This window comes from Balaenoptera borealis (genome assembly GCF_965194805.1).
Source record: "Balaenoptera borealis genome assembly, chromosome: 19".
NCBI classification, from domain to species: Eukaryota; Metazoa; Chordata; class Mammalia; order Artiodactyla; family Balaenopteridae; genus Balaenoptera; species Balaenoptera borealis.
Window position 1 is genome coordinate 30,960,114 of NC_138878.1, and position 13,657 is coordinate 30,973,770.

Here is a 13,657-nt window from a genome sequence, read left to right on the forward strand (position 1 = left end):
TCTGTAAAAAGTAATCATATAAACTCTAACTGATTAATCTGATATTGGTCATATGGCATAGTTGCAAAAGTCAATGTCTTTTTCTTTGGTTGCTGCCATACTTGGTTATTTTTATTATCTCAGATAACCAGTGTTGTGATTACTCTTTTCTCTAAGGAATGTTTAGCTTTATATTTAATGGATTACCCCTCTTTAAAAGTCATTTAAGATTTTAGCATTTTCTTAGTTATATAATATAATATTATGGTATTATTTTATTAGGTTATGAAATAGTAATATATTAAATTCTAGCTCAAAATTAATTTGTCTTTAAAAAAATATACTGGAGGAACACATAATATGTAAGATCTCTCTTTATTCCTTAACAAAAATAAAAATGACAACCTCCTTAATTTTAACTACCTCACTTAAGACATGTTAGAATTTAAGAAGTAATCTTATATAATTATTTCACTGTACATCTTTTCTTGAACAAAAAATAAAGCCCAAGTAAATGTTAATGCACTATGTTATAGTATGTGCCTAATTTCCCAATCACTGCATTAAAAGTAAATTTATTTGTTTTTTTAACATTTTAATGAGTACAGACTAATTCAGGAAGACTTTAGGTTTGATGCTGTAAAGTCGAAATTGTGCCTGAAACTGATTCCCTTCCCATAGGTATCGCCCTGTAGATAACACTGCGGGGACCAGGATGCTCTGAGTTTGAAATTCACACATTTGCTTTATGTTTTCTGTCTGTGTCATGATTACCCTGACCATTTTTAAAGTACTTTAAATATTTATTGAAATAATATTTCAAGTGTTAATTACAGTGGTAATGAAAACAGCCAAATGCCACATATCAAGAATGAGTGTTTATCCGTATTGTTAATGTGATATGTTAGATTTCATTAAGCAGTAATGGGGTAGCAAATGAGTCACAAATTACAGTTGCATCTGTTACTAGACCACATTAGTGCCAAAATAACGGCAAATGCAGCCATAGGGTTACATTCATTAGCCAACCACGCTTGTGGCCAATTCACCCCTTTGTGTTTGAGAACTCGGGGTACCACAGTCAGAAATTGACATCCTTTGGGGGGTCATTATTAGAATAAATATGTCAGAAAATCTAATATTTCATTCTAGCTTTCAAATGTGTTATTATGCTCTAATGTTTTGCATCTATTGAATCTGCTAAGAACCTCAAGATGTTCAATTGTCCTGCCATAGACTCCCATAGCTTGTGACCTCTTTATTTCTGGTGAGATACAAATAGTAGTTGACAGGTTCTATAGGCAAGAAATGTTTTTTTTTTTTTCCCCCTTGCATTTGTTTCTATTTTCTCTCAAATGGTTCTTAAGTTACATCATCATTGATAGCTTGAAGAAGGATGATTTTCAGCTCTTAATTAGTTCTTTTAACCAGTTACAACAGATTCAAATTATCTGGCACCAATTCATTCTTCAAAAAATACTATTAATAATAAATGAACTATAATGTTGACCCTCTGAGCTAGGAATAAAAAGTATCTGAGCTGTCCCCGAACCCCTTCACCCTACCAAAAAGATATGCTAGACCTTGACCCTTCTCCCCACAAAATCCAAGTTCTATTTTAAGAAAGATAATTCATGGGGTTCAGCAAGGCAGCCCTGATTTGCATCCCAAGGCCCTATGTGAAAACACTATCTTTAAGAATCTAAGTAGCCATGAAGAAAACAATGCATTATTTACTTAGGTCTTGAGAAATAACACTTGTCTAGGTAATTGAGCAACATCCATGGAATTAGAACATTTCTATCAATATATCTCTATGCTCGTTCTATGGTCTTTAAAAGCTGAAGACTGGAAGAAAAGTGTTCTGATAAATACATATCGAAATCTTCCTATAAAAGAAAATAACTCTCCTTACAATTTAAATAAAAGCCCTAGATATATATACTCTGATAATCCTTATATGAAATGCTTTATTACAGACAGTAACAATTTCCATGGAAGCATTCATTGCACTTGAGAATATACCAATAAGGAAATTTAAAAAGCAAACCATACATTCAATATCACTTGTTTTATATGTTGTGGCAGAAAGTAAATATGTGTAATGTTCACTTCTGGATTAATGTTGTGTGTGTGCTTCACAAAATCGTCAGCATTTGATGAAGCATGTGGATAATGTAAGCGTTTGAGCCGTTTCACTAACATATCAATAAAGTGGCAATTTGTTATATAGCCAAATCTAATGTCGCTGGTGCTGCAACTAACAACAAAGACAGATGTTGCTAATTAAGTACGCATTAAAAAACTGTTAATACTGATACTCCATTAAAATCATATGATAATGAGACTCAAATCTTTAATCAGAATGATCAGCAAAACTTTATATATGGAAATCTGTGTTTAAGATATTTTCATTTGAGAAATAAATGTTTGGCCTAGCTATGTAGTATTTTCATGCGAAATTTTTCTTTTTCCCTCCAAGGAGAAATAAGATATAGGAAGAGAATATGAAGATATCTGTATTTTGTTTCCTTTAGCAGACGTTCCATACACCAAGCCTCGGGGATGAGGAGTTTGAAATACCCCCGATCACGCCGCCTCCAGAGTCGGACCCCGCTCTGGGCATGCCTGATGTACTTCTACCTTTTCAAGGCCTCAGCGATCCGTTGCCTTCCCAGGGAAGTGAATTCACGCCCCAGTTTCCCCCTCAAAACCTGGATCTTCCTTCCATTACAATCTCAAGGAATCTCGTGGAACAAGATGGCGTGCTTCATAGCAGTGGGTTGCATATGGTAGGCAGCAAATTTACTGCTTGAAAGTGTTTTAGTTATTGTTTGTACTTCTCAGGGTAAAGATCTGAGAGCCCATGTTCTAAAACATGCTCGTGCCTATGCACCGGTGGACCTGTGGATTGTTCCTCCCAATGCCATTTAAATGCAGGTAGTGGATTAATCCCTGGTGTGGGACAAGAGCTTGCAGGGTTGGTTGACTTGAAAGAGGAGGACCCAACAAGATCCTTCTGGTTTGAAATGAGTTTCTGAGGAGTCTGATTCATTGGTTTGAAAGCAGCCCATCTTCCCTTGCCTTTGGTTTGACAAAGAGGTGTACTTGAGTTGAAAGTTTGGCCAGGAGAGTTTTTAGAAATGGAAGCCCTTATCAAGTGCCCGGGTCTTTCGCATTTGTTGGATTAAAGCATCACGTTTATGATACATGATTTGCTCCTACCTGAGATGAAATATCAAACTGTGGTACAGAGAAAGGGAGAAAGAATAATTGCTTATAACCAGCAGAGAAAAATATAGAGCGGGTTATTGTGTGAAATATACCTAATTGTGGTATTTATTGTCGTAAACATCAAGTAAGGCCCTCCAGAGAGCCAAGGTTACTAATGCAATAATTCTGGTTCTCTTTTTCTTAGTGTGCAATTATAGTTAGCAATCACCAGAGTAAATCTGCTTAAGTATTTTAAACTCTTCTGCTGGGATTTTTTTTTTTTCTACCATAGTATATAATGCATTTGTGTCTATCTAGGTGAGGTACTAGGCAGACATTTTAAAACAAGATTAATAGTTTATAGGGCTTTTTTTTTTAACCCTGATAAAATGAAACAGATGTGTTGGTATAACAAAAAACAATTCCTATTGCTTGTTTACATATTTCTGTGCACATTATGACCATGCCAGCGATGTTTATTGGTTTCATTGTTAATTCCCCAGATAACAACAGATGATTGCCAAATATGTAGTGGATTAGCAGTGCAAAGATTCAGTGTGCTCTCTGAAATATAAGATTACTTTCCCAAATAGGATTGCGGCAACATAATTTTCTTTGCCTGTGATCTTTTGTGTTTGAGCTGAACATCAGGGTTTTTATTTTTACTTTTTTGTCAGAAAAGAATGCAGGGAACAGTCGGGAAATGGTCATTAAGTATTCATAAACGTTCCTCGCCATCACAAATAATTGTTTCCTGTGGACTTTCTTACATTTTTGTCCCTTTGACACTGGAAGGGAGGGTTCTGTCCTCTGTTCCTCTATAATCAGCCTTGCAGTGTTGTGCCTGGAAAATAATAAAAATAAAAAGGGTGTTTAGTCACCAAGAGAGTTTGCCCAGGGTTCACCATTATTCATAGATGCTCAGCGAGGCTCATTTAAGTTAGGGAAATAGTTAAAAGACCATATAATGCATGCTAAAATGTGTGCTTTATTAAATTGGTAAATATTTATTAATAATATAAGAATCTGCCTTTAAATTAAACATCTGATGAATTACCTTGCCTTAAAGCTATAAAACTGTTATTGCTGCTATAAAAAAAGTGTAAAGGAGGCATTTTGACTATGAAATTTCATTTCATGGTCAATTGAATTTACTATATTGGAAAGAACTAAAGATGGAATCATAAAATAATTATGATATTCACATACACTTAAAGAACAATGCTTTCACGGACTGGCATTGGAAGAGAGGACTCAATTTTTAATGCTTCTTGTGTAATGTATTGCTAATCACTCAAGCCGTTGAATTTATTTCATTGATTTTTAAAACTATGAGTACTTTAGCCAAGTGCAAGCTGGTGTCATGGTATTTACGTGGACCTCATCACATTTATTGGTGCCTTTCTGAAGTTTTGCTGAACCCGAGTGATATTTATTTTGGCTGGAAACAAACTAATCTTGTTGAAAATTCTAGTAGAATTTCATCTTGAAGAAATGTCATGGGATTTTAAATCACAAATGTTGGAAAAAATAAAATGTACCAGGACAGAATTATGATGAATACAATGTGTCGTTGGCTTTGTTCTATGTACTACCTGACATGTTCACCTATAAACTTGAATTCAGAATCGCCAGAGGCATGGTTAAAAATAGGTTATGTCAAGGTTCTTCTATATTTCCCTCCGGGTACCGAGGTGGCTGGCGACATCATAATGCTCCACAGCAAGTCCTCGGAGATTTCCCTTAGGAAGGTCACCAGAAAAATAATAAATAATACGTTATACATCATGCACTCGGCTTCCCAGTGTGCACCGGCTATCATACCTTATGCAAGTAAGAAGTTTTATTATCCAAATGAATATGGCTGTCTGTTAAGGATTGCTATGGTGAATTAAGACTTTCATATAGGAAGAAAAGCCAGCTTGTTTATGGGGTATTGAACCAGCTTTTCTTCAGAGCTTCATTGGTTTTCCTTTAGAAAGAGTGACAGTTTGTCACATTACTGATTAGCTGCATTTTTGTTGGCAACCAGCACAACATGTTTATCTTCCTTAAGTTCCTGCCATTATATTTAAAAAACAGAAAGCAGGAACAAAAAAGAAAAGGGGGGGATTAAAAAGAGTCTAATAATTAGCATTCCCATTTCAAAATATGCAAATAATGCCCTGGTATTCAAAAGCGAATTGTTGAAAAAATTGAAAGTCAATGCATTTGTGACTTCAAAGAACAACCTTGATTTGCTTGTTGTGGATATGTGTATTTTCACACAGGATGTCGCTGGCAAGTTGAAATCAACAGTCATAGTTTGGTTAAAAATTCTTTACCTCTAAGCATTATTGTCAGTTCAGATGATCATCTGGAAATTATTTTAATCTACAAAAGATTGCAATCCTAAAAATCTACAACGTGCGCTCCAAAGGGTTTCTTTCTTTTTTTTTTTTTTAACACCTCTCTGTAATCTGCCCAGTCTGCTGAGTAGAATTGACATCAGTAGTACATCAATTTCAGAAAGTGGATTATTTTTACTAGACAGCTATTGTGACATATTGGGTCAGTCATAAATGAAAGATATTCATGCAAGCATGCAATACTTGTAATGAAGTCTCACTCTGACCTTCTGTATGATTGATTCTGTAATTTAGTTTTCTCAGGCAGTGCCTGAAATGAAATGAAATCATGTTGAACAAGTTTTGAATACCCACAGTGCACCAGGAGAAGAAAAATCTGCAGCCCTAGAGGCTTGAGAGAGAGCAGCTGAACGATTTATCTCTATGCTATTATAGCCTTTGCCAGCATTCAACATTTCTTTTTTTTTTTTTTTTTTCTTATTTGGCTTAAGTACTTAATTCTGCAGGTAGCAGTAAATGGGAAAATAAAATGCTGTTCAGATTTAAAATGACAGGACAGGAGTATGTGCAGGGGACTGATAAAATATCTTGAATAGAACTGACCTTTCATGTAGCTGAAAGTTACTGGGGGATTCATCCTCATAATTACCATATAGATTATTTTTATTTCTTTCCTGCAATGAAACATTTCAGAGAGCAGTAGTGCTGATTGAATGAAAATTGAACTTGTTAACATTCTTTTCAGCTTAGCCTGTTGTACATAACAGAAGGTTAGCTTTGATGAATTTCAAAATTCTCTTTGATATCCAAGAAACAGACAGTAAAATAATTGTCTCTAGTCTGATATTTTGTATGCCCCCCAAAAGAGAATTTATAAAACACACTGATAATTCACATACTTTTTCTTCGTGCATTATGTTTCGTGTTTGGAAGAGCGACGTTTCCTGTTTGATATTGCTTTGGACTTAATTGCGATAGCACATATTTATAGAAAACACTACTGGTGCTCTGATAATATCAAACATAGTACTAGAAAATTGACAAAGATGGAAGTAAGGGAGCTAAATTTGGGTATGGCAGTCTCTGTACCCGTTAAGGAAAGAGAATAAGAGAGAAAAAAGTCCTACAGAAGGTATGCACACAGAGAAGAAAAGTACCAGCTTTTAAAATATTCACAAAGCTCTTATGTCATAATCCAGACAGACATCATTTTTGATCAGAAAAATAAGAATGTATCAAAATAATACTCCTAAAATTACCAGGCTTATTTTAGAAGTTTTGATTTTTCGTACAGTCATTTAGTAGGGGTCTAATTCTGAATTATTTTTATTTTCACAAAATAACTTTCATGCCACTTTTGTACTATCCAAAATCTTACGTTAGGAGAAATCCCAGACTTTTCAATTAATACATCGTTTTAGCAATGTAGCTTAATGTGTTACAGATAAAACAGTTATTTCATGGGTCATTAATGTGTTTAATGCATGGAACATTCTATTAAAACAAGCCTTTATTATTGTTATGGACAGGTTCATTGCCATTGTCAATAGAGGCTGCAGAGCTAAATTCCACAGGACGATTACCATTTAGCCATTGGGGGGACCAACAAGTTCTCATACAAATTGAACGATTAACTCAGTAATGTTTATTTTTGGTCAGGTCATGGTCGAAATGTATTCTTATTGTAAATTAACAATAGAAAAGGCACATCTTATATAAGCAAAATAACTCACTTTGAGTGGAATGGGACCTATCTGTTCCAAGGCCAAAGTATATAATTAAAACCATATTAACTCTAGCAGACATTTGCTGAGCACCTACTAGGTGCTATATATTGTTCTTAATCATTAGAGACTGATCATTTATCAAACTGAGTTCTTGGTCAGCAGTGTCTCTTCCATGTAACAGAAAAATTCGAAGTCTGATGACTGCTTCAAAGAGGCATGTTGTCCAAAGTCGACTTTAATTAACTATTGCTACACCTGGACAATCGTCTGCCCAAAATACCCAAGCCACAGACATTTTATGAGCTGCCTTTCTCGGTAGAGCAAATAGCCTTGTACCATACACAGCTTAAAAGAAATATTCTTTATTCTCGGCCTGGAAATGCCTACTGACCCGGAACATATGAACGTTGTCTTCAAGGTTGAGTTAACTTTAGGATCATGTATTAAAGGAGGGCGTGTTCCAAACTTCTACAAAACTCAATTAGCTCTTGTGAAGGGCAACACGTGATTACTTGGTTGATTTATCCCATTCAAGGAAACGTGTTATTAAAAAGTTAGGCTATGGTTTATTTCCCTGTATCTTGTTTTTAACATATATACTCTACAGTTACAATCTTCTATAGAATTGGCAGTATTTCCCTGTGGGTTAGGGACAGAAGACACACCATTCTACATCACTCAGATTCCCAAATAAAACTGGCTTGATGGCTCAAACAGTTTTTAGAGGGATGAGAGTTACTCCTGTACTGTGGCCTCACTTGTCACCCTTAGAAACGGTCTCCTTTGCTTGTTTACAGCCTGTCCTGTCCCCTCATCTGTCTTGTTTGCTACTGTCATCCTCAGGCCTGGAACAGTGTCTGGGCTGGAATACACGAGGCTCCCAATAAATATTATATTTGTGGAATATATGAATGAATGAAAGGATAATGAAAGAATATTTATTTGTTATTAAGAGCGTACCTTAATACTAAATAAAAATGGAGGTGGGGAGGAGGTTTAACGTATCAACAGCTGGGGCTTCCCTGGTGGCGCAGTGGTTGAGAGTCTGCCTGCCAATGCAGGGGACACGGGTTCGAGCCCTGGTCTGGGAAGATCCCACATGCCACGGAGCAACTAGGCCCATGAGCCACAATAACTGAGCCTGCGCGTCTGGAGCTTGTGCTCCGCAACGTGAGAGGCCTGCGCACCGTGATGAAGAGTGGCCCCCACTTGCCGCAACTAGAGAAAGCCCTCGCACAGAAACGAAGACCCAACACAGCCAAAAATAAATAAATAAATAAATAAATAAAAAATTTATCCTTCTATTGAAGTTTAAAAATAAATAAATAAATAAATTTTTTAAAAAAATGTTTTAAAAAAGTATCAACAGCTGTAAAAATGGAATTCCTTTTTAAAATTTCAATTTAGGATTGAATAAAGTCAACACAGAGCTGACTCCTTGGTAAAACAAAGGAGTTAGAGGGTACATAAGAAAATACCATTGTTTTATGATAAACTCTTGAAATTTTTATTTTGCTAAGAAACTATTCATTAACTTTGGGGAAGACTGGTTGTCACAAAACTTTCACGTGTAGGTATGTTTGATTATAACCCTGAGAGTAGTTATTAAGTAAAAAGTATCTATTTCGGTGCAGATATTTTGATAAATATAACGTTTAGGGTATGCAGGTCTGTAATTATCATTGGTGTATTTGGCACGACTGTGTTTGTTTCAGTTTCTATTTGGGTTAGGAATGCACTCGCTACGCGTAAATGTTGATTGATTGTTTATTCGGAAATAAAATTTTAACCCCGCTATAGGACATAACTAAATAATTGAGCATAAAATTACTGGATTTCCTATTTGTAGTTCTCTGATATTTATTAATACAAAGCAATTTTTATTACTGATAATTAATTACTCCATTTCTCAAGAAATATTGATTTAAAAAGCTCATAGTGAAAATGTATTTAGTCACACTTTCTAATATATTTGGGTTATCTGCTTCTTAATTAGCTGTTACCCTTTATTATGAAAACCTGATGTTGCAGTGTTACAGAGAATATTTACTTGTAAATGTCGATGGAAGGTGCATTAAATACATTTGCATGTTAGATTTTTAAAAATCCTTTGTGATAAAATCACCTCAGATGGAAGTAAGCATCATTGAACTGAGTAAAAATATCAATAGATAAAATAGAATAAGGTGTGATACTTAAAATTTAAAAATCTATTCGAAAGCTTATATCTTACATTTGTAAAAGAAACAAATACGCAAAACAGGAGGATGTGTGATTATGTATCACCAAGTATGCACCACAAAGATAAATTCCAGGCATGGGAAGGAAAGGGAAATTCACTCTGAGAGGACTTCGTGGAGGGACAGGTCCTTGCTCCCAGGCCGAAAGTAGGAGTGAAAAAGATTTGAATATGTAGAGGAGGGAGAGTTTTCTTGGCTAAAGAAATAAGAGCAACCCATTCCCATCCCCTCAAACCCCACATATCTTATATGAAGTATGGACATGGTAATATAACACAGTGATTTACACAGTAGGGATGTTTTTTCAACTTTCCGTTCTCTTTCAATCTTAAGTCAAGAAGGAAGTTTCAGTTTGGGGTTAATGAGTCTTTCACATCTCTCTTTCATCCTTTTTAAAAAAGAGAAAGCAGAACTCTGGCTCAGAACCTTAGGCAGATCTGCATATTTAGATGGACTGTAATGGAATTATTCAATACTTCCTTTACTTAGTATTTATCTGGCATTCCATTGATTATGGTGATTCCAGTTTTTAATTTATGCTAGTGATGTAAAGTTTCCTTTTTAATATAAAATTATTCAGATATTTAACCATTCACTCAAATGATTAACGTTCAATTGTAGACTGGATTTCAGGCAATTTAAGAAAACGGGGGACCTCTACCCCAAATCCCCCATTCCTTGGTTTCCTGTTTTAAAAAAACAAAAGACAAAGAGGCTCTTTCATCAGGTAGAGAGAGAGGCAAGCCTCAGCTGAGCACTCCCCCTACCAAGACATACACAAACCATCAAGGCATTGTTGCGCAAAGGCTTCGTTGAATTGTACTTATAGATAGAAGGCAATGTGCTTCCTGTTAGAAGTCCATGGCCTGCCCATTCTGAATGACCTTTCTGATTGCAAAAATTAATCCTTGAGTACTCTTCAAAACATAAGTTGAGGTGTTAGGCTATATATTTATACTATTTATAATTAAATCCAAGTTGTCCACAATTGATGGATGCCCATGAAGTATGATCAGTTAATACTTTCTTTTTTGAATTTTATTTTATTTATTTTTTATACAACAGGTTCTCATTAGTTATCTATTTTATACATATTAGTGTTTACATGTCAATCCCAATCTCCCAATTCATCCCACCACCACCCCACCCCACCCCTCCCGCCGCATTCCCCCCTTGGTGTCCATACATTTGTTCTCTACATCTGTGTCTCTATTTCTGCCCTGCAAACCGGTTCATCTGTACCATTTTTCTAGGTTCCACATATATGCGTTAATATACGATATCTGTTTTTCTCTTTCTGACTTACTTCACTCTGTATGACAGTCTCTAGGTCCATCCACGTCTCTACAAATGTCCCAATTTCGTTCCTTTTTATGGCTGAGTAATATTCCATTGTATATATGTACCACATCTTCTTTATCCATTCATCTGTTGATGGGCATTTAGGTTGCTTCCATGACCTGGCTATTGTAAATAGTGCTGCAGTGAACACTGGAGTGCATGTGTCTTTTTGAATTATGGTTTTTCCTGGGTATATGCCCAGTAGTGGGATTACTGCGTCATATGGTAATTCTATTTTTAGTTTTTTAAGGAACCTCCATACTGTTCTCCATAGTGGCTGTATCAATTTACATTCCCACCAACAGTGCAATAGGTTCCCTTTTCTCCACACCCTCTCCAGCATTTGTTGTTTGTAGATTTTCTGATGATTCCCATTCTAACTGGTGTGAGGTGATACCTCATTGTAGCTTTGATTTGCATTTCTCTGGTCATTAGTGATGTTGAGCAGCTTTTCATGTGCTTCTTGGCCATCGGTATGTCTTCTTTGGAGAAATATCTATTTAGGTCTTCTGCCCATTTTTGGATTGGGTTGTTTGTTTTTTTAATATTGAGCTGCATGAGCTGTTTATATATTTTGGAGATTAGTCCTTTGTCCGTTGATAATATTTTTTTTAAGATTTTTTTTTTTTATGTGGACCATTTTTAAAGTCTTAATTGAATTCGTTACAGTATTGCTTCTGTTTTATGTTTTGGTGTTTTGGCTGCAAGGCATCTGGGATCTTAGCTCCCCGACCAGGGATGGAACCCCCACCCCCTGCACTGGAAGGCGGGGTTGTAACCACTGGACCACCAGGGAAGTCCCCTGATCAGTTAATACTTATTGGAATGAGTAATATCCCTGGATAGGTACCAAACCTTTAAACTTTGAGTGGCATCCTTCTACATCGTGAATAAAATCTAGGATGGATTACAAGGCCTGCTACTTTGGCCATTACTTGCCTCTCCAGCTTCACAGCGAGCCTCGCTTTTCCTGGCCAGTAATGCTGACCTCTCCTTTACTTATCCGTGATGTGCTTCCTTATGCCACGTGACTTTGTACAAGTTCTTCTTCTCTGCATACGATGCTCTTCCCTCTTTTCTAGCTCAGTTAGCTTCTTCTCTTCCTTTACACCTCAGCCCAGAGGGTCACCTCTGCAGGGAAGCATCCCCTGATTTCCCCACCTTGCATGATCTGGCCCATTCCCATCTCTCCAATCCCATTGCATTTCGCTGTTCACCTTGCCTACCCGGCTCCCACCTCTACGGGTCTCCTTTCCATTTCTCAAGAGTGCCAAGCCCTCTCCCACCTCAGACTTTGCATATGCTCTTCCCTCTGCTGGGAACATACTTTCTCCTCATTTCCTGATTGGCTTCTCCTCATTCTTTAGATATCGGCTCAAAAGTCATCTTGGAGAGGCCTTTCTTGCTGACTTAATCAAATGTAGCTACCCTCCCCAGAATAATTTTTTTTTTTTTGTATAGCTTATTTTTTTCACAGTATCACAGTTTGAATCTTGTTTATGCATATGTGTTCTGTTTTCACAGACAGAACCTAATCTTTGGACACTCCCTCCTCCTCCCCCTCAAGAAGATGATTTCCATTATATTTGTCTAATAAAGTCATTCTCAAACCGGGAAGCGGGGGGATTTTGCCCAGCAGGGGACATTTGCCAATGTCTGGAGACATACGGTTGTCACAACCTGTGGGGGAGGGGAGGCTATTGGCACCTAGTGGGTAGAGACCAGAGATGCTGTTAAGCATTTACAATGCTCAAGGTGCATTGTAAGCAAAGAATATGATGCATTCTCCCAACAAAGAATTACCCAGACCAAAATGTCATTACTGCAGAAGTTGAGAAACTCTTATCTAATATCATCAATTAGAAGACAGAGTGAGATAAGAAGAGAGAATGAGTTGTTTCCAAATGATGAACAGTTTAGGAAGTGATACAGGTAAACTCTCCATATGAAACATAATTGTGAAAGGAGTTGAAGAAGCTACCAGCATTCAGTCCTTATTGTTGGATGCGCTAATAGCAATCTCTTATAACCCACTAGTTGCTTTGCCTTTCAGTGATCATTGGTAAATCTTTCAAGGCTTAATTTTAATAAGTGAAACGTAATGATTTACAAAAATGCATTAAATTTCTTTTTTTTTAATGTACAGTGTGGGGAAATACAGTCTATATCTATGTAATATCTTTTTTTAAAATTAATTTATTCATTTTTGGCTGCGTTGGGTCTTGTTGCCGCACGGGCTTTCTCTAGTTGCAGCGAGCGGGGGCTACTCTTCTTTGGGGTGCATGGGCTTCTCATTGCGGTGGCTTCTCCTGTTGTGGAGCACGGACTCTAGGCGCACGGGCTTCAGTAGTTGTGGCACGTGGGCTCAGTAGTTGTGGCTCGTGGGCTCTAGAGTGCAGGCTCAGTAGTTGTGGCGCACGGGCTTAGTTGCTTTGCAGCATGTGAGATCTTCCCAGACCAGGGCTTGAACCCGTGTCCCCTGCATTGGCAGGCGGATTCTTAACCACTGCGCCACCAGGGAAGTCTCAAAAACGCATTAAATTTCTTAGGGCTATATCCATGGTTATACATTTTCTTCTCATGTCAGTACTAGTAGGAAAAATGGTGAGCTATTTTGGAGGAGTATATATGAATTATTCTTGCTTACACTTTGTTATAGTAAATTCATCAGTCCCTTCTAAATTAGAGTCATGTTTAAAAGAATCGTATGGTAATTTTCTAGTTTTCAAAGATATGTGGCCTGGCACATAGTAAGTGCTCAGTAAACACTTTTCAACTGAGCTGACATCTTTCTCTTTTTAGGTAGAAA

At 36.7% G+C, this 13,657-nt stretch overlaps 1 protein-coding gene across 2 annotated transcripts in view; it reads left to right on the top strand.

Annotated features, from left to right (window-relative positions):
- The window catches only part of TOX3 (TOX high mobility group box family member 3), a 107,414-nt gene that overhangs the window by 76,509 nt on the left and 17,248 nt on the right, over positions 1–13,657 (top strand). The window contains exon 3 of one of the 2 annotated variants that reach the window (XM_082366664.1): positions 2,517–2,771. In XM_082366664.1, the coding sequence (XP_082222790.1) occupies positions 2,517–2,771 (255 nt within the window). The remainder of the gene's footprint in view (positions 1–2,516; positions 2,772–13,657) is intronic. The other variant, XM_082366665.1, reaches the window with a different exon arrangement.